The following is a 20230-nucleotide window of genomic DNA, read 5'->3' as shown; positions in this document are numbered from 1 at the left end:
ATGATAAATGTCGACTCTGGGGTGGAAAAATTGGGAAAAGGACAAAAACACACGCGTTTAGGTAAAGAAAAAAAAATTATTTAATGTTTAAAAAAAATATTTACATTCTAATTTAATAATAAAAATAATATTTTTTAATAAAAATTATCATTATACTCTTATAGTATATAAAAAAATTATTAATTATCTAATTTATTTATATATTATTAATAAAATTATAAATATATCCTCGTTACCCATATTTGTGTGCGAATACAAATTACTGTGCCTGACTTAATTTGGTCGTTATTCAATCGTTCCTTGTTCTCAATAATACACCCATGTGAACAATTAAAGGATTATTCCCATTCCGCGATGTAATTTACACTATAGAAACTTGGTTAGGAAAGTCTCTTGGACTGTTAATATCATGAAAATTTAAAAAGGCAAAAAGAAAAAAGAGGGGCACACTATTTGTCCTTTTACTGTACATATTTCATTACAGTCATTTAGTCCAACAGAATTCTTATTCTTTAATTCATATTCTACATAATGAGCTGCAAGATATGTTTGATACAGACTTATTGTTAAAATTAATTTAAAAATGAATTGTATAAGTTATTAATGGAAGGTTATTCTTCTGAAGTTGATTCAAAGTTGACCTGAGGCGTTGCCCCCAACTAATGAATTTGGATTAACTCTGACTTGTGGTAGAACTGTGTGAGGTGATGGGTAAAATTTCTTCACCTCTTGGGGCTATTGTTGACATTAATTGTTATTATATTTGCTTGAATTTTATTATCTTTGTAGGTTGACTGTTTCTTCTCCCAAAATGAAAAAAAGAGTGAATGGCATGCTCATATAGAAAGTAAATAAAACCACTTGAGCTAAGCCCAAGTGGCTAGAGCCACTCCCTCACAAATGTGAGGGAAGGGGTTTGAGCCTCCGTATGCGCATTATAGGGGTTTAATTTATATTTCTTTCCTTAGAGTCCCAGAGCTCGAGTGAATGCAGTCTTTCTCCTAGGAGGGGAGTTTGACGTCCCTCGAATATTTGAGAGGGTTACAAAAAAAATCTGAGCAATGTCATATCAACATTAATATCAATAGGTCTCAGTATATATATAGGATTGTACATATCAGTTATACTCTCATGTAATATGAGTTGTAATTTGAGCAATAGTCTCATGTCATAAAAAAAAAAAAAAGAGAAAGTAAATAAAAATTATCTATACTAGAGACACAGATTAATGCAGATACCTAAACCATAAATCCCAAAATTTAAACCCTATTCTCATATAGGGCTCATAATGTCTAATTAAGTTTTGCAGTCATACGAGGACTGGTGAATTTGAAATTCATAGTTTGGTTAACCTTAGGGAACTTTATTGCACAAGTCAACATCAGATTAATCCCATTATCATGCGGGTTCAAGGAATCAATCCAATATGAGAAACGATATGATTGAGTAAACCAGCTTCGTCTGAGTGACAAATCTGCCTTCAGCGCAACTCATGAAAGCTGGCTATTGTCACTTATTTCCTTGGTTTCCTTTTTGTATTATGATCGCAAAGTAATTGCCTACTGAAGATAAAAACATGGCTTCTCACTTTCTATTCTTGGTTGGAAAGCAGAAGAGAGAGAAATAAGATCTCTGTCATCTAAATGTTTTCCACTTTTTCCTTTTCTCTGAACTTACTTTTCAGGTCGGTGGAGGTGAGCTTCCTGATGAAACAACCCTCATCTGTTCTCGAGATTCGGACAGGTTTGTAAATTTTCTGGTTTTTATTTCAGATTAAGTTATACTGTTTTGTGGAGATTAATTACAATTACATGAGGACCCTTTCATATTGTTGGATTTTACAGAAGATACCTTTAATAGGAGTGACACTTTAATTCAACAGACTTTATGCATGGTTCACAGGTAGATATAATAAATCATCACATAAGATGAATAATTGTGATGTGCTGGTTGCTCTTTTTCAAGATCTTGTTATATATTTTAAGGTTGAGCTGTTTTATACCAAGCCTCTTCCTTTAGATTTAGTTATCCAAAAATATGAAGTAGGATCCTCGAAAATGACCGGCATAATATCTCAAGCAACAAAATTTGCTATGCAATATTTGTTTTGTTTGGGCAGTGCCTTGGAGTTTCTATCCACATGCAAGCTGGCGAATTTAACAGTGAAAGCAGAGCTTGGCTGCTGCTTTCTCCATCGGAGTGGAAGGTTAACTATAGATGGGTGTGTACTTCAGTGTGAGACGAATCCACTGGACTTCCTCTCATGCCCAATCGTGAGTACAGCTCGTAGCTGTATTACATCTACTCCAATGAAGAGTAATGGTGATAGTGTTACTGTTTTGCATACTCGAATTGAAGGAGGTGCCAAGGCTGTTTTGACTAGTGGAGATCTTGTGCTGCAGCTAGTTCGAGTTATATATGCCAGGACTTATCTGTATTTCTGGTTCGATGTAGACCATCAATGAAAACTGTATTCTCATTTTTATGTAACATTTTCCACTGTTTGCAAAGTTACTGCTGATTTCTCATTATCTAAGTTGCATTATGTGCGCCTTAATTTTAATATCCGAAGTTTTATGTAACCTCTTGTAATGCGAGTCAAGAGACTAGTCTCGTAGCTCTTGTTACTCCCTTTTTAACACTCGACCCTTCTCAAATGGCTTAAAGGGTTCGGCCTATTATGTCAGGGGGATTAATGTATAATAATGCATTTCAAATCCTTGGTTTATGTTCCAAAACGTAACATGTAATGATATATTGAGCCCGACAGAAACGTTATGTCACTCTCATGATGCCGTTTGGACGCCCTGTTTCTTTCTTGGAGGCATCCACATGGCACTCATTTATGTCGACCTTTGGGCTCATATCATTACTCAAAAGTAACATGTCTCAACCGTCGAGGAACGAAAGAAAACACACAGTTAAACAGATAATTATTCTCCAATGTTATTCATGCAAAGACGAGAAAATTATTCTAGGAAACATCTCAACAGCTACGTTCTGCTATGAAAATTTTAAGCAACAAGCAATACAACAATGTTATACCGTCCGTCTGAAAATCACTGATGAAGAAGAATACAGCACTTGACCACCAACCTTGATACAATCAAAAAATATTATCTAACCGTATCCACCTTTTTATCTGAGTACAACTCTTAGCCTCTATTTTACATTTTAAAATTTCTGCCAACAAAAATTATCCTATCATTGTTTGCGTCCCTAAAATTTGCACTAAGTTCACACCATTGCCTCGCAATTGCTATGTCCCTGAGTTCTTTTACAGCATCAGCTCAGCTCCAAATTCAGTGATTTGAAATTTCTCAAACCCAAAGCTAATGCTCTTGCCGTAATAAATTCCTGACCTTAAAATAGGGCAAAGATTAGATAAAGTCAAAGCTCAAAATGATATACCAAGTTACAGCATTCACTCATTGTCATCTTTTAATTATTTTATATCCTGAGATGAAGCAGTTTGCAACATCAATTAAGTTTATTGGAATCATAACAAACAGAAAGAGTACCAATTGTTATGTCAATTTAAAAAGATTATCCTTTTTGTTAAAATCAACAATTTTCCACCAGAGCATTGGCACAAAAAGACTACTTACACAATAGATGATACAAACCAAAATCAATTCCCAGCAGTAGCTCTTCGCTGCACAACCAAGTCATCAGCTGAGTAATAATCAGCAATCAACCGATACATGTATGAAGGATTGTGCCCTCCCCTGTGAAGAAGAAAAGAAATTAGCAGAACAACACAGCAATAGCAGAGGAAAAAAAATGAAATATATTGAGAGATAGAACTGGAACACCAATGGAAAATAAAGGGGCCAGAAAACTGGTACTCTACGATGAAATCAAATAAGTAATCTTAATATATATATATATATTGCATAAAAATTGCACGTAAGGTGTAGATTGTCTCTGTCTCATGCTAAAAGGGCAGTTGAACTTACGCGTCAGTAATAAAAAGACTAACAAGTTTCGGTGGAACATAGTCAAATGCTGGATTGACCACATGAAGAAGAGGGGAACCACTGCCACTCCCAAAATCCATGCAGTCTGAGAATTCTCCAAAGTCCAGCAGCTCTGATGGGGATCTCAACTCATTCAGTAAAACTTCAGGATTGTGCGGATAGAGGGGGCATAACTGTCATATAGACCAACCACATTTGTCAAAAAGATCATACCCAGAACTGAAGTACCAGAGTTCAATGATTTATCTCCAACTACAATGTTATTACAACCAGATGCAATTCAATACCCAGCAAAAATGTTGATGCATTAAAAAGGACTGCAGCTACAGAGATTAATTCAACCAACATTCAATAATATTTGGTACAAAGAATATGAGCTTTTACACCCACATACTATTCATAAACACATTTGCATCTTGCACATACTACTCCTTACATTAGTGATCAGTTTTATCTGAAAGGGAAGTTCACTTCACATGAATAACTGAGCACCATCTTAAACTCCACACCAGTTCATACACAAGACCAACGAATTTAGGAATGGCAGTTAAGGAAAATGGGCTTTCTAAATTTTACTTAATTTTCTAGTTAAGCAGTTTGTTGCACCAAACTACCTTGTGACTTCCGGCAAGTACAACAAAAGGGACAGCATGCTTCTGAGCTGCAAGTGCAACCAAATTCATCCCAACAGGTGCTATAACCCCACCATTGGCCATGACAGCATGAGCTCCAACTATAACCTTAACATTGCAAAATTTTAGATCAAGCTAAAAACATTTCAGGAAATCCAAAACCAAACGAGAAAAGTGGCCCAAACATACCATGTTTACTCGGGAAATCATGGCAAAAACTGCAGAATCAGTAATCAGTGTGGTCTGTAAACCTCTTGCTACCAATTCTTTTGCAAGCAGATGCCCCTGATACCTATAAAACAAGAAGTAGCAGAACAGCAACCAAACAGAGAATGTGAGAGAGAGAGAGAGAACATCAGAGCCAAAGTAGCCAGTGAAATATTTCTTTGCAATCAACAAATAGCAAGCCATTGCACAAACCTTGGAGCACCCTCTGCGACAAATACCCGGAATGATCTTTTTTTCTCCTTTGCAGCAAAAAGAAATTCCAACACCGTCCTTGAACTGCCTAAAGTTAATATTACCTCACTGAAAATACATTTAATAGCTAAAATTAATGGAAGTAGCAAATGGTAGGAAGAAACATAGATGAAGAATTTAAAAATAAGCATATACATGTATTGGACAATATAGGAGATAAGACACAAGAGAACATATATAATATGCCATAGCTGACCCAAACTAGATAAAGGCCATGAATCACAATATTTCCCCTGCTAACCATGGACTCTCTTTTATAGGCTCAAGGGATCCACTATTTGCACTCCAAGACTCGATGCCTAAATACAAACCATGGACTCTCTTTTATAGGCTCAAGGGATCCACTATTTGCATTATTGATCCTTATCACTAAGGAATCTACTTTACAACTCATTACCTACTTTAAATCACATCACACTTATTACACTCTTATCCTTATCTCTAAGGAGAATACGAATATAATACATATATTATTATCCTAATGAAAGAGCTAATGAAGTTGCCCCTCAAAATCAAAAAACAGCTTCATTAGAGCTCTCTCGGCAGTAAAGCACACAGTTGAACTCGTTACACAGTCAAACAATAACATGAGCAAAGTCGCAGCTACCACCTTACCAAATTTGCAATTTGTTGAATGAGTTAAATAAAACATATTCACTTTCACCTAGAAGGAAAAAAGCAGAAACACCAAATGCTTAAAAGTTCATTAGCACTAACACATCCAATACAATTTTTCTAAATCTTCTATGTTTAAATGAATGATGCCGCTCTTGTTGCAAATCGTAGTTAAATCATACAAGTGAAGCATTTAAACGCCTTATTGCCCAAGTATGCCTATCAATTTAAGCATTTGAATTCCTACTTTCCAAATCCCCTCATAACCTACCCTCCTGCACTTCTAAGTTCTAAAGAGCACAAATGAGTGATCAATACAGAAATACACAGCCCAGCTTAGTTCTGTGCAGAAAAGTCATTAAAAGTCAATTATACTCATGCCAGCACCGTAATTAGCCCTCAGGTCAATGAATCACCAACAATTCCGACAACCTAACCTCCACATCATACTAAAAGGGAATGCTTGCAAGCCAGATATGAAAACTGCTTACAGTTCATCATCGATACATGAAATTATCATCCTACAATTCCTTGGGAAGACAACATGAGAATAGACAAACAACATTATTCTTTTAGACTTAAGAAAGTGACATAGAAAAAACCTAACAAGAATGAAAAGAGCATATATATATGCTTCTAAATGAGATATTGCATGCATTTTTAAGTGTAGTACATTCATAAACAACAAACTGAATACATATATCCTAAATTAACAGGTAAAAAGGAATTATGTAGACATCCAATTCTCCTGAAAATAAAGTCCAAGTATGGAGAAAAAACATATTGTCTAGTTGAAATCAGGAAAAGGAATAATTACTTCTGATGTATATGCTCCACTGCTTGTTCAGCAATCTGTTCATGGCAAGTGACAATATCTTGAATAAGTTCATTAACCGCTTCAATAACATCATGCTTCAGCTTCCGACTTCTTGAACTTTTATCAGCAGCTGTGAAGGTAACTAGTATGTTAACTATCTACCATCATAAGGCTGAATTAACTAAATCATCAATGCTAAAACATTCAGGAACACCAGTTTATCACCAAGATGCATCCGATTGCATATTTAAAACATGTGTTACATAAGACAAGCTTATTTAGGGAAAATAACAGAAGATGCTGTGATTGAAGAATTATCAAAAACACTTTATAAAAAAAAAAGTAACACACATTTGCTTTTTCCTTCAGAATCACCCCCAGATGAGGAAGTCTGAGGAACAGCTGCAGAGACAGGTGTGTCCTCGAGCAGAGTTTGCAAAGAAGGTGGACGCAAAGTACTTCTAGCAGCAGCAGCAACAGCAGCTGCCGATAGAGTTGAGTCGCCATCTCGATCATCATCATTTTCATCATCACTTACAGCAGATAAGTTCAGCCCACCAATAGCAGCCGTAGTCAAAGACAGATCTTCCTCTCTAATGATGTGTAAAACACGCCTCACAATATTACCCACGGCAAGCTCTGCATTGATATATCATTTAATCAATCAGAAAAGTGAAGAAAACATAAATCACAAACAAAGAAGAAAATTAATCATTTTTAATTTTGGAAAGAGGATCTGGAAAAAAGTGCTAGGGAGAATTGAAAAGCCACAAAAGGGAAAGAAATAAAAGAAACAAATCATAAATAAAAAACCAAGTATAACTTTGTAGAAAAGGTTTCTTAGCGATGCCGAATCCATTTGATAGTGAATATAGCAACAGTACTAATTTTCAACAGCAGAATGCATAGTTTCATCCATGTGATTCAAAAAGAAAAGAAGAATATTTGCTATGGAAGTACAATAAATTTGTAGATACCAGATTATCTAATGCATGCCCCAAACAAATGCAAGTTCTGGTGCCTAACATAAATAATTGTACAAGACCCCAACCTCAGAGGTAACTATGCCAAATTACCTACAGCACATACACTATATTAGCTGTACTAAACTACTAATTGGAGGATGCTAGATTACAACAAAACTAAATTAAGAGCGATGAAAACAATTAACATAGTTCAAGTTAATAACATTTTGATAAAAATCAATTCAGCAGAAAAAAGGTGATATCATCACAATGATATTAAAAATAACTAACATGACTAAGTACCATATTTGTATTTATTCAAGAGCAAACTAATAGTCGAAAAGAAAACGGGAAAAAAAAAAAAACCAACCAACAGGATTGGCAGCAATGAGCTGCTCGCCAATAGCTTTGACAGCATCAATTAAAGCTCCAGCCTGATTTGTGTACGGCACGCGCTGCTGCGAAATCACAGAGCGAAGCAGCTCCGCGGTCTGCCTTGCCGTTGCTTGCGAGCCCTCGATCTTACTGCCACTCACAAAACAAACAAACAAAATCAGCTCCTAAAATCAGTAAAAAAAAAGAATAATTAAAATATACTGTCCAAAACGTCACCGTTTTTTAAGCTTGTTAAGAAAGTCATTCACAAGAGCCTGAGTGTCCGGCATGATATATTATTTACGAGTATAAACCTGAATCAACAAGAAGACTTTATTTAATCATTTTCTTGGTTAAGAAACAGAGAACAAATTCAATGAACTTATTGAAAAATAATAATAATAATAATAAGAACTGAAATGAAAATTTTGGAGAAAAAGAAATTAAAATCAACGGATTTGCACCTGCAAAATCAGCTCGATACCGCTTCCGGGAGAGGTCGAGTGTAAGCTGATTCTGGGGTTCTGTTTGGGTTTTGTTTGGGTGAATGTTTTCTAATGTTTGGGTCATAGTCCAATTTGAAGTTTTCTGGGCTTTTGGATCCGGATCTCAATGGCCCTTTAAATTGATTTCTTCTTCCACTTTTTAAATATATATACATGAATCTTAACTATATTAAAATCAACAATAAGTTAAAAAATAAAATTACAGACTCTGATGCATATATATTATTAACCAGTGTTTTTTTATTTTTAATTTATCATTGACTTTAATATAATAATGGATCTTTAATTGAAAACTCACTCCGATATATATAATCATTTTTTAGTGAGGGCATCCTAACTTTGTTAAAATGAGGAAGCTACTAACAAACAAAAAACACAATTTTCATTATACTAACAAATAAAAAATATATATATTGAAATTTTTATTCTTTTGTATTTTGGTGACATTTTACTTTAACAATGTGGGGATGCTCTTACTTAAAAAAAGAGTGCGTGTGTGAATGTATTACACGAAGGGTATGTTTGACTTGCAGCATTGCACAACACTACATTTGGGCCCAACATTAATTGAGAAACTCATATAAGAAAACTGGTAGAATTTCCTTATATATATATATATATATACCCTAAGGACCGGAAAGAGTTAAAGCTTAGGGTGATTGGTAGAATGATGGATGGAAGTGCTTTTTGTCTTGCAGCTTCGTTCGATCATGTATTTTTTTGAGTTATGTAGAAAGCAAATTCTCTTTGCATGTCCTTGCACTGAATGCATGAGTGGGGAAGACGTGTCGTGACTCTTTATGCCTACAATTGTAATATCTATCTAAATACATTTCAATATATTGCATTGCTGCAGTGCCATTAGTTTTCTCTTTGCCTATGATGCATATGAACGGAGTCAACAGGAATTAAAGCTTTGTGTCATTAGTTTAACCATGAAGCACTTGAAAGAGTTTCCTGGAAAGTTTTTCAAAGAAACAAATTTTCTTATTATCAATTTGCAATTGAATAAAAAAATGACACATTAAATTCTCTCTTTTTAATTAAAAATTTTATTATCGAAATAATTTTTAAAAATTACTTAATTAATTCTTTCTTTTTTTTTCTTCTCAATTTCATAAATTCTCATAAATTCATTCAGATATCCTTTTTTAGCTACAAATAATCGATATCACTAAGTACATGGCATTGCAGCAATGCAATACATTGAAATATATTTAGATAGATATTACAATTGTAGGCATAAAGAGTCACGACACGTCTTCCCCACTCATGCATTCAGTGCAAGGACATGCAAAGAGAATTTGCTTTCTACATAACAAAAAAATACATGAACCAGAGGACTCACTAGACTACCCACCAACAAGATAAAACTCAACTACCAGCTATGACGGCAAAACATGATTGCACGAAGCTGCAAGACAAAAAGCACTTCCATCCATCACTGTTCTTTCCAAATTCTACCAGTTACCCTAAGCTTTAACTATTTCCGGTCCTTAGGGTATATATATATATATATATATAAGGAAACTATATATATAGATAAACTCATAAGAGGGGCAATGTAGTTTCCTACATTTTCTGCATTCTACATTTTCTGCATTCTATGACATATTTCCTTTTTACGACATTGTTTGACATGTATACATAATCATCATAAAAATTGTCTTCTTTTCATTACATAATCTTTTCTTTCAGCCTTAAGTCATGCCAAAGTGAATTTATTTTGGCCAAAGAACATTCAACTGTTCATTATATACTTTCGTCATTATTTGATTCCAATACTCATTCAAAGATCAATTCCCAATTCATGAATAATAGTACAGCAAACATGCCCAGGCAAATGAAAATTTAAATAAAAAAAAATGAACCAACAAGTTTATGACATTAATCAGTAGTAAAGTTTTCGTTGGGAAGGAATTCTTACCAACAGATCTTGTTTCCTAGTCAATCTTCTTGACTTCTTCCTTGCAGGCACCAAGGTCAAGTTTTGACTTCCCAACCTATAATCAAATAAAAATATCCATTACATCTCAATCAAAACCATAAATCAGGGTAAACTCTTTTCTATCATTCGATAAACACAAGAACTCAAATATTGGGAGACAGTAATATTAATAAAACAACGTAATACAATAAAACTTGCATAAAAATCTTTAAACACGAAATACACCATGCATTTTCGCATAGATAGAGTTCCCTCATCATCTCATTAGACACTGCCATCAGTATTTAATCACCACAACAAACCCACATAGCATAACTCAATTATAAGAAAGTTAAGCTACCCATTTTCGTCACCCAGAAAGCCAATAAGATGGTAATGTAGAAGATACCTATACATATATACACGCAAAGAGACGGAATTACAGTTTTTTTTCTGGGGCCAAAATCCAGCAATACCCAGAAAGGAAAATATCACTTTTTTCCTTTTCAACACTCACAAAAAAAAAAGGAAAAAGAAAAATGGCCGAATTACAAATGTGGCAGTAAAACAGCATCGTATATGATTTTGAGAACCCTAAACCGTAAGAGAAAAAAAAAAGCAAATTTTTTAAAATGCCGAAATGAGGAAACAAATCTAGATTAAGATCTTAGAATATTCCAGAAAGCAAGAAAGGAAAAAAAGATTAAATTACCTGGAAAAGTATTTGAAATCAGAAGCGCATTATAATGTTTCACAGCCCAACAGAACCCTAATTCGGACAGAAGAGAGAGAGAGAGAGAGAGTCTGCTCGGTGTTGGGGGAGCGTGTGTGAACAATTAATAACGAAGGATACGAAGTGTGCGCGTTGAAAGACAATTGAAAGAGTGTGAAGAATTTCCATTAAAGCCGTTGAGCTGTAAGTCGGAGAGAGAAATTTCTCGAGAAAATACAAAAAAGGACAGGTTTCAATTTTGGGTTTTCTTCATGTTGGCCCTTTTTGTTCTTTACTAGTTTTGTTTTATATTATATCATTTACCGATCTTAATGTTACTAATTAAATCTTATCAATTTCTTCTCGCTCGCGTTTAAAAATCAATTCATCCTAAGAAATATTTTAATATATTAATAACACTTTGTTAAATTATTAGTTCTATATTGAGAAAATGAGAGTTTAAAAAAAAACCATTGGGAAAATGAGTATCTTCTTTCTATTTGGCTAAATTAACTATTTTCCTTTTCTAAAAAAAATATCCCTTTATTTAATATTCTGCTATCAATTTTTTTTTTTTAAATTATAAGTTGTTTCGGTTGGAAAAACTGACATTTTAACATTATTATTTGTAGGTTATAAAATATTAGAGAGAAAAGGATTCGTTTTGCTAAACATAAAGTAATCCTGGTCATTTTACCATATCAACATTTAAAGATGATTGCCCGATACCAATTTCCAAGGCATCTACTGCGCATTGCCACGTGTCCATCCAAACCACAAAAGAGGAATCATCCGAATCATTCAATATGATAATTTTGAATGAGATGGTTGGCAACTCCAAACACCACGTTCATAAATTTCATATATTGTTGATAACACAACACTCAGAAATCTTGGAACCATGTTTCATTGGGAAAACCAGACAAGCAGCATTACCAGACTTGAGAAGTTACTATAAGTACAATGCAGCCAAAAGCTTCAAACTCTCTCGGTTTCATAAGACATACCAATGCATGGTATATTAAACAGAACTTGACTCATCTGTTCATTATCGCAACCGTTGAAGCGAGCAGAAGTCCAGACCTAAATGGAGGATCAGCTGCACTTAGCCAAGTAGGCCTCCCATCCTTGAAGCCGGTACTCACGGGCTGCCAATGCAGGGTCTGCTGCCTTTATAATTCCACGACCCACAATAATTATGTCACTACCCCTATCGTAGATGACCTGGAGAACAATTTTACGTTAAAGTTATTAAAGCTGCAACAGTGTCAACCAAATAGAACAGGTTAAGAGCAGTCGAGCACTCAGCTATTGTTTTGTTGGTGTAACAAGTTTGATTAGTTAGCCTGCAAGAAGCATCTTAATAGTCATACTATGTGTGACAAAGGGAATATCACATGGCTGTGAGGCTCTCGAATAAAATCACTGAGGTACAAGTTACAACTATTTTAAACACCAGTTAACCTTAGTTCATTAACTCTGCCCCTTCTAGCTTGTTCCCTGGTTAAATTATAGTTGGCTAGGCTAAATTTGAAGTTGGAGAAATTACCTGTTTTGAAACAAGATACAACATTGGTTCAATGTATGGAGGGAAAAGATGGATACAAATAAGTCTTTAGGATGAAATATCTAGGAATTCAGCCAATCAAGGACAAAAAGATATCTAGACACAGCTAAGCAAAGCTTACTGCCTGAAGAAAAGATAAAACATGTTACCAAATTATAAATCCCAAGCTTTTCCTCTCCAACTTTTTCTCATTTCAATTTACAGAAAATTTCTGGTCATAAACGAAAATTTTTTCTCTCTAGTCAAGGGTCAATTTCAAAGCATGGTATACGAAGCTCAATTTCAGAAACCAGAGCAAATGATATCTTTGGGTCCATAGAAATGAAGTACCCATGAAATGATGAAATTCCTATATGTGAAAAAAAAAGGACGAAATGGATCTTTTCTATCTTATTGTCCTAATCTCTTGGGGATCTAGTGATAGCAATGATGTACCCATGAAAAGATAAAGTTCCTACATATATAAAACAGGAGGAAAATGGATCTTCTTTACCTCATTTTCCTAACCTTTTGAGGATCTAGTGATATATGGCAAAACATTCCAGGGTTTGGGTTTATTCATTAGAATTTTTCGTTATCACACCAAAACAAATCATTTTGATGCCCTCCCAAATTTGCAATCAACAGTTCTTCCCCTTATGCCTCATTAACATGCCTAAAATTCCATTACATGTAAAATGCTGATTTTATTTCTTAGATTATATTAAGTAACTAGCACCCATTAGTCCTTCAGCTGGCTCAATGCACCTGGGGCCCTAAGAAAAAATGTTTCGGTTAGGCCTTCTCAAATTTGAACATAAGGCAAAAATGCTAATTCGATTGGAGCTGGTTGTTCAATTGCTAATTCTTCACTCAAGTTTACATCTATTTTACAACTTGTGACAAATTTATCAAAACACTAGACATACACACTCAACCAATATAAACTAACCTGGCACATTGAAATTTGATTAGTAAAAAAAAAAAAAAACCACAAATGAAAATGGGTGATGTGGCAATTAAATTGACTTTCTTTTAACGTTTACCTTAATAATTGTATTCCCATGTTCATTTGCATAGATAAGTTTGTATTAATAGTTTTCATGGATAGTATTGCTAGAAAAATAACACGTTGAGGGGAGCTAGTGAACGAACAGAACTTACCGAGTATGGAGTGTTATATTGTTGGCCTAGATCATCACCTCCCTTTACCATTTGAACTCCAGGGGTTGCTTGAATAAAGGCTGGATTGACTGGTGCCCCTGGCCATGATGCTGGATTAACTGAGATGAATCCAATGACAAAATCAGAATGATCCTCGGCAATTTTCACAGCTGCTGCTGTATAGTCTCCCTTTGCTAGGTTACCAGCTGAGCTCATCTCAGCCAGCAGCAACAGACCCCTACCACGAGGCAATCCCTGGTAAATCAATAGTATGCGTGACATTAGAAACAGATTAGTTGATTACTTCATGGCAAACAAAAGTTATACCAAATAGTTGATTCTAACCTTTAATTTCAGACCATCCACAATTCCCGGTCCAGAGATTATGTGAGCATTTATTATATCGGCCCAATCCAATATACGAAATATACCACTGCAGACACAGAGACAGGAACCCTCAAGAGGAAGCAAGGACACAAAGAACAAAGAAATTAAGAAATATAGAAGCGCAGAGTCTTACCCTTCAGCCTGCATGGTCACAGTGTTACCAATGTCCGCAAACTTGCGATCTTCAAAAATCAGGAAGTTATGCTTTTCTGCAATCTTCAAGAGTTGAAATTTTTTTAGCTATAACTAGTATTGCTTAATTAACATTTCATAAGAATCCACAAAATCAGAATATAGTCGAGTTTATTTCCCTAGAAAATGGGTTGAGGAGCTATACCGCACGAAGTTTGGAACCAAAATCTGGGGTGAAATCAGGCAATATATCGACATGGGTTTTCAACAAGCAGATCTCTGGTCCAACCTGAAAATCTCAAATGAGAATTAGAGAGAAGAAAAAACAAACAAACTATCTTTCTTATGAAAATCAGATGAATAAAGCATCGTATTATGTGCAGTGCTATCATGAACCCTGTGAAAAACATGAATGTAAATCATTCACGAAATATTAATGATTAACAAAACAATATTAAATTAGTTAAGTAATATTATCACCGATGCATATACTTCTTCTTTTTTCCCTCTTTTTCCCTTAAATTGCGTGAGAAAAAATTGAACTACTACAAAAGAACAAATGGCACTCTAAAAGATAATCCAGAATGATTATATTGGACATTCTTATACATTATTACATCCAAATGTCACAAAATCAACAACCAAACCACAGACAACAGGCAGTAGGCAGAGTAAAGTACTCTAATATAGTCAACATCATCTTATTTGTACCTACAATTTAAAGCACAAAAATTGAAAATTGAATAACTTAAAACAAGAAACCTTCTCGGCAATTTGAAGCAACTCAGCAGCAGTGGCAACATCAGCAGCCAAACACAAATTACTCTCCTTCTTCACCATCACTTGAAACAATTTTCTCCCAGTCTCATTCTTCATCAAATTCGCCCTCTCTTCGTACTTCAAACCCTTAACCCTAACCCTAACCCCACCTAAATTCGAAGCCGCCACTTTCTTGTTCTCCTCCAAAAACTTCATCACCACTCTCTCCGTTTCCTCATCAAGCTTCCCTTTCTCCCTCAAAACCCTAACCATTTCGCTCAGCTTTATCATCGCATGCAACTCAATTCCGTTCTCCTTCAGATTCTCCCTCCCTCCCTGCTCTCTGTCGATCAATACGACGGCGTCCGTCACCACCAGCCCCGCCGCTCTCAATGGCACCGCCGTTTCGAGGACCGACGCGCCGCTGGTGACTAAATCTTCGATGATCAGACAGATTTCGTCCTTCTTGAAATTACCTTCGATGGCCTTGGCGGTGCCGTAGTCTTTGATTTCCTTGCGCCGCATGAGCATGGGGACGTCGTTGGAGACGGAGACGCAGGTGGCGATTGGGAGGGCGGTGTACGGAACGCCGCACACGAGGTCGTATTTGGTTGTGAAGGGGAGGGAGGAGATGATGGTTTTGGATATTTGGCGGAGGAGGGAAGGGTAAGAAACGATAAGTCGGAGGTCGATGTAAACGGGAGACGATATGCCGGATTTTAGCTTAAAGTTTCCGAATTTAACCGCCGAGATCTCGTGGAGTTGGAGAATCAATGACTCCATCGAATTCGACGACATTGCATTTCGGCCTTTTGGGTTGTCAGCGGGACGAAGAAGACAACCTTTGAGACATTGCACTCGAGGGAGTTATTATAAAAGTACATAGTAGGGTTTTTTTTTTTAATTAAAAAAATTAGAATATATTCTATTTTCTTTTTTCTTTTTTCTTTTTTCTTTTTGTCCCCTCTTTGAAAGCATTTCACGAATCACCGAGTAGACTGTAGAGCCAAAGACCTTTCTGTGCCCATTTTTGTACATAATCATTACTCCTAGTACAAAATAAGTTTGCGACTATCGTTTTGTTTTATGGTACAAAAAAAATAATTTGATGTAGGGTAATTTTTAAAAATTTTAATTAGTTTGGGATCTTTTTACAACCTTTCTATATGAGTTTAATTTAATGAGTGGATTTATTAAGAAAAAATTTGTTATTGTGTAATTCAGAGTATGATTGAATAAGATCTTTTATTTTTCCTATAAAACAATTATTTTCAGGCTTGTATTTTTCGAACCGCTTCGATAAAGTAATATCTTATCTTGTTTGTACAATGGCAACTACATCTTCAACCACCGTATCGGCGTATCCAACTTAAATACATTATAACTTAAAATTGAATATTTTATCCTTTTTTTTCTATTTTTGTCATAATTTATAAAATTATTTGTGGTTATATCAATGCTATTTCTTTAATAACTTATATATATGTTTTTAACATATATTTTTAAAGACTGAAACTTTATAAATAAATTAGTTCAAAAATAGAAATAGCACCGAGACTGTAGCCTGGGTAATTGGACCCTGTAAAATGAGCTTATTGTGAGAAAGGGTAGAAACCTTCCTCAATATAAGATGTGGGGACTCCACAATTTATTTTCTCTTTCACAATTATGGAAAGAGTATATATAATCCTAAACACGGGAATAGATGGCTAGACACTAGTTGTGGTGATTTTTGAACTATATAGAATTCTAAGTTGTATTTAATACTTTTAAATATTTGTAAATTGCTTCAATTAAAAAAAATAAAAATAGAAAGAAAATCGCTAGTCAGGGGATTATTGCTAATAACTGAATGTATAGTAACATTTACATCCCTACCTTTTTATTTCTTTTAAATAATAACATAATATATTTATTTATATCAAATTAGTCCTTGATTAACAACCTGTGTAGTTTGAAATGATCAAATTACTAAGGTGTAAGAGAGATTATTTTGGCAGCGCCTATGTTACAAGTGCAGAAATAAATAGCCTGACGATATGGATCTTGGATTTGCCATTTCTCAAATCCAACGGATGGAAACAAATTTAATGTAAAATAAGGTACAAATACAATATACAATTTTTGACAATTAAAAATTAATATAATTTTTTTTATTTTTAGAGTTAAATTGGTAATTTAATTATTATTATTTTATTAATGTCCAAACAAAAATATTATTATAAAAGGGTAATATTGTAAAAGTAAGCGAAAAAAAATAAAAAATAATGGTAGGGGTATTAATATTTTAATGGTAGAGATGTTTCGAGGTATTTTTAAAAATACAGGGATTAAATAAATACTAATCTTAAAATACATGGACTAAATGAGTTTTTAGCCGTCGTGAAAGTATATCATGTATGCAAATGTTGACACAAGGTAATGTGAGGAGAGTTAGTGAAATGGAAAGGGGTAAACTTTAGCCTAGAAAAAAGGTTGATATGCTTAAGTAATCGGACCATTCTTTACCTTTGGAAAAATCATCTCCTTTGACTGGAATAGGAATTTGAAGGCTCAACCAAATTGATTTGATTTAAATTTTTGACTTATGAAAGGTGGCATGATACAGATTCATGCACGTAGCTTTTGTATGTCCAACTAAAATCATAACCATGTGATTAGAATAATAATGTTATCTATCATATATAACTTATGAAGTAGTCATGCCAAAAAGCAGCTGTAATATATAAGCATTTTTTTTGTTGCATATGCATGATTGTGTATCTGTAATTTGTTACTATGACCTGCAGGATTGATGTATTTCAATTATTTTGTGGATTCCCATAGATTTGCTCTATGGAGTATGAAAAGTCTATTGAAGATTTTGTTTTTGTTATTTAATATTTGTTGTTCTTTAATTTGGGATGCAGGAAGTGAGGCAGAGGAGGAAGGTGATGCAACAGAATAATGCTTCAAAGTCTTGTAGCAAGCTTTCCCCTTTGATTGACTTAGTATTCATTTTATAGCTACCCAGTTGGTTACAAAGATGATCTTTTAATGCCAAAGCCAACAATTGTGTAATGTTGTAGGTTGTAGCTTTATCAAGCCTGTTATTAGCATATTAGTATGTGAATCATTTTTGTATTCTTGGACATGCATCTCTTTGTTAAAAATGTATGCAGATATATGTATTCCTCTACCTTGTCATATGACTCATATCTATCAGCGGCTCTTGATTGTTTATTTTCCAAGTAATTAGCACTTTTGTTGTTGCTTGTATAACTTTTTGCCGGCCATTATTTTTTTCAATTTTTGTGTCATGCTGCTTTCATCATGTAAAACTCGACTTGATCATGATCGCAAAATTTGATATTTAGTTTTAAGGTGCATCATCAATAAGGTATACATTTGAAAAACGCCGTTAAAAAAAATGTTACGATATCAAAAATTCAGAATTTGTTATTTTTACATAAGCTCTATGAAGAATTATTATAATTATTTATATTTATACTAGAAAAATTGATGTAAATATTCTAAAATTTAAGGTTCTATATTTTATATTTTGCTAAGTACTAATAAATATTATTTCCAAACATATAATTGAAATTAACCACCAAAAAAATAATACAGTATAGCATAATATAGTGTATGTATAATTAAAAATTAATATAGTACAGTGTAGAACCAAAAGTTGTATAGTATTAATATAATACAGTGTTAATGTAATACAGCATAATATAATACACTTGTATTAAAATAGTAATACAGCATAATACAATAGTTAACTTTTTTGCGCAAAACAATTTCAAGAACAAATGCGATGAACATCCAATTCTTTGTGTATTGGTCTATAGTCTAAATCCCTTGTCATGAAATTCATCATTTGATTTAGGTGAAATTACAATTATGTATTTTTTTATAATTCAAAACTCACTGCTTCAAGCCTAGTTTGGTTTCTAGTTGTCTTAGAAACATGTCTGGTAGTTTCTCTTTTAAAACACAAGAATTTCTTTTACTTTATTTTATTTTTTTAAGTGAAAATAAGTTTGTGAAGTTTCGATCAAATCTGAATTATTGGCAGTTCTTAGTCTTTTATTTACATATATTGTCGATGAAGCTTTTTCCAAATCAAGAATATCATATAGAACACAAACAAATAATTTGCTAATGATATTTTTAATCTCTATATGTTATTATTGGAACTCTAATGAGTGAATGAACAGTGTTAAAAATATTACAAATTCAAATAAAAATTGTGAATGTTGAAGATAAATAGAAGGTGAAGACAAATGTGTCATATTTGCGATATTTTTAAGAGATGTAGTGAGTATAAAAAGGATTTTTGAATTTTTATGATGGTCTTAATAAGTAGAGGGATTTAAAAAGTGATTAAATGAGTTATAATAGTTCTACCCTTTATTTATATAAAAGAAATAAAAGAAGTGAGAAAGTTTGTGCATCACACAATTAAATTAGACTAAAATTTAAAAATATTTATAACAACCTACTTACACCCTACTGATTTTGAGTTGGAACTATTTTAATTTGTTTTAACATTTTTTTTTAACTTCAACAATTAATAAAAGGTTAATACAAGAGAAAGTGATTCATTTTGGTTGACTCCTTCTACATTTGCTAAGCCATTAACCATAATGATGAAGAATATTAACAAAGTGAGTTTGATTGATACAAAAGTGTACTGTTTTTTTGAGTTAACAAATATGCAACATGATTCAGAAGTGACCAATGTGTTTCCCACCATACAATTAAAAAAAGAATAGTAGAACTAATTAATTAATTTTGAGCAACAAAAAAAATTAAGATTAACATATGATATGTTTGCATTCAAGTTTATATAATCTTATTTTCAGTCTCTTGGGACATGATCAATTCTTGTTCTCTCTTATTATACTCGCATTTTTCTTTTAAAAGTAAAAAGTATTATCAAAATTAAATTTCCATATATGGTGGATGTTGTTACTTTTAATTTGAGATGGCCACCTATAAAGAAACCAAACGATGTTTGCTAATTTGTGAGATGGGATACAAGCATTTGATGACATTCGGCAAGCTTTTACGGCGTCAATATTCGGAAAAAAGTGAAATCAAATCATAGGAATTAAAAATTTTAAAAAATTATCTTTTTTTCTTTTTCTTTTTTCATACATTGATTGAATTTCATTCTCAAATGAAAATTATGACAAGTTAAATAAATTAATCACCACAATTAGTAAATATTAGAACCTGAAGTTAA

At 33.6% G+C, this 20230-nt stretch overlaps 3 protein-coding genes across 7 annotated transcripts; 1 reads left to right on the top strand and 2 right to left on the bottom strand.

Annotated features, from left to right (window-relative positions):
- On the top strand, positions 1-2565 carry LOC127902735 (F-box protein SKIP5-like). Its single transcript, XM_052442680.1, has 3 exons — positions 1-61; positions 1629-1743; positions 2120-2565. The coding sequence occupies exons 1-3, from the start codon at positions 1-3 to the stop codon at positions 2463-2465; spliced, it is 522 nt and encodes a 173-aa protein (XP_052298640.1). The 3' UTR covers positions 2466-2565.
- A 356-nt stretch (positions 2566-2921) lies between these two features.
- Positions 2922-11296, bottom strand: LOC102618607 (uncharacterized). Of its 5 annotated transcripts, none has more exons than XM_052442543.1 (13): positions 11010-11296; positions 10298-10373; positions 8329-8505; positions 8102-8178; positions 7860-8014; positions 6876-7163; positions 6525-6654; positions 5033-5140; positions 4802-4904; positions 4595-4720; positions 3960-4153; positions 3609-3728; positions 2922-3362 (listed from the first exon to the last, which is right to left on the bottom strand). In XM_052442543.1, exons 4-12 carry the CDS (start codon positions 8152-8154, stop codon positions 3632-3634), a joined length of 1254 nt encoding a protein of 417 aa, XP_052298503.1. In that variant the 5' UTR covers positions 8155-8178; positions 8329-8505; positions 10298-10373; positions 11010-11296; the 3' UTR covers positions 2922-3362; positions 3609-3631. The 5 variants fall into 5 exon arrangements, with proteins under 5 accessions (XP_052298503.1, XP_052298502.1, XP_052298505.1 ...); XM_052442542.1 differs by having other exon boundaries at positions 2922-3357; XM_052442545.1 differs by having other exon boundaries at positions 3627-3728.
- A 523-nt stretch (positions 11297-11819) lies between these two features.
- On the bottom strand, positions 11820-15875 carry LOC102627519 (uridine 5'-monophosphate synthase). The gene is made up of 6 exons (XM_052442541.1): positions 15001-15875; positions 14444-14527; positions 14240-14322; positions 14065-14152; positions 13720-13974; positions 11820-12233 (listed from the first exon to the last, which is right to left on the bottom strand). The coding sequence occupies exons 1-6, from the start codon at positions 15793-15795 to the stop codon at positions 12105-12107; spliced, it is 1434 nt and encodes a 477-aa protein (XP_052298501.1). The 5' UTR covers positions 15796-15875; the 3' UTR covers positions 11820-12104.
- Positions 15876-20230: the final 4355 nt, after the last annotated feature.

Source organism: Citrus sinensis, chromosome 5, assembly GCF_022201045.2.
Source record: "Citrus sinensis cultivar Valencia sweet orange chromosome 5, DVS_A1.0, whole genome shotgun sequence".
NCBI lineage: Eukaryota > Viridiplantae > Streptophyta > Magnoliopsida > Sapindales > Rutaceae > Citrus > Citrus sinensis.
The sequence above is the reverse complement of the archived record's forward strand: the minus strand, read 5'-3'. Positions and strand labels throughout refer to the sequence as shown.

Coding starts and splice junctions, on each gene's coding strand:
- LOC102618607 (XM_052442543.1), bottom strand. CDS start 8,154: ATGCCGGACACTCAGGCTCTTGTGAATGACTTTCTTAACAAGCTTAAA. Junction 6,655..6,875: donor TTCTGAAGGAAAAAGCAAAT/GTGTGTTACTTT, acceptor TTACCTTCACAG/CTGCTGATAAAAGTTCAAGA. Junction 4,905..5,032: donor GTCGCAGAGGGTGCTCCAAG/GTTTGTGCAATG, acceptor CTTGTTTTATAG/GTATCAGGGGCATCTGCTTG.
- LOC102627519 (XM_052442541.1), bottom strand. CDS start 15,795: ATGTCGTCGAATTCGATGGAGTCATTGATTCTCCAACTCCACGAGATC. Junction 14,528..15,000: donor TGCTTCAAATTGCCGAGAAG/GTTTCTTGTTTT, acceptor TGAGATTTTCAG/GTTGGACCAGAGATCTGCTT. Junction 12,234..13,719: donor AATATAACACTCCATACTCG/GTAAGTTCTGTT, acceptor ATTGTTCTCCAG/GTCATCTACGATAGGGGTAG.
- LOC127902735 (XM_052442680.1), top strand. CDS start 1: ATGATAAATGTCGACTCTGGGGTGGAAAAATTGGGAAAAGGACAAAAA. Junction 62..1,628: donor ACAAAAACACACGCGTTTAG/GTAAAGAAAAAA, acceptor GAGAGAAATAAG/ATCTCTGTCATCTAAATGTT. Junction 1,744..2,119: donor TGTTCTCGAGATTCGGACAG/GTTTGTAAATTT, acceptor TTGTTTGGGCAG/TGCCTTGGAGTTTCTATCCA.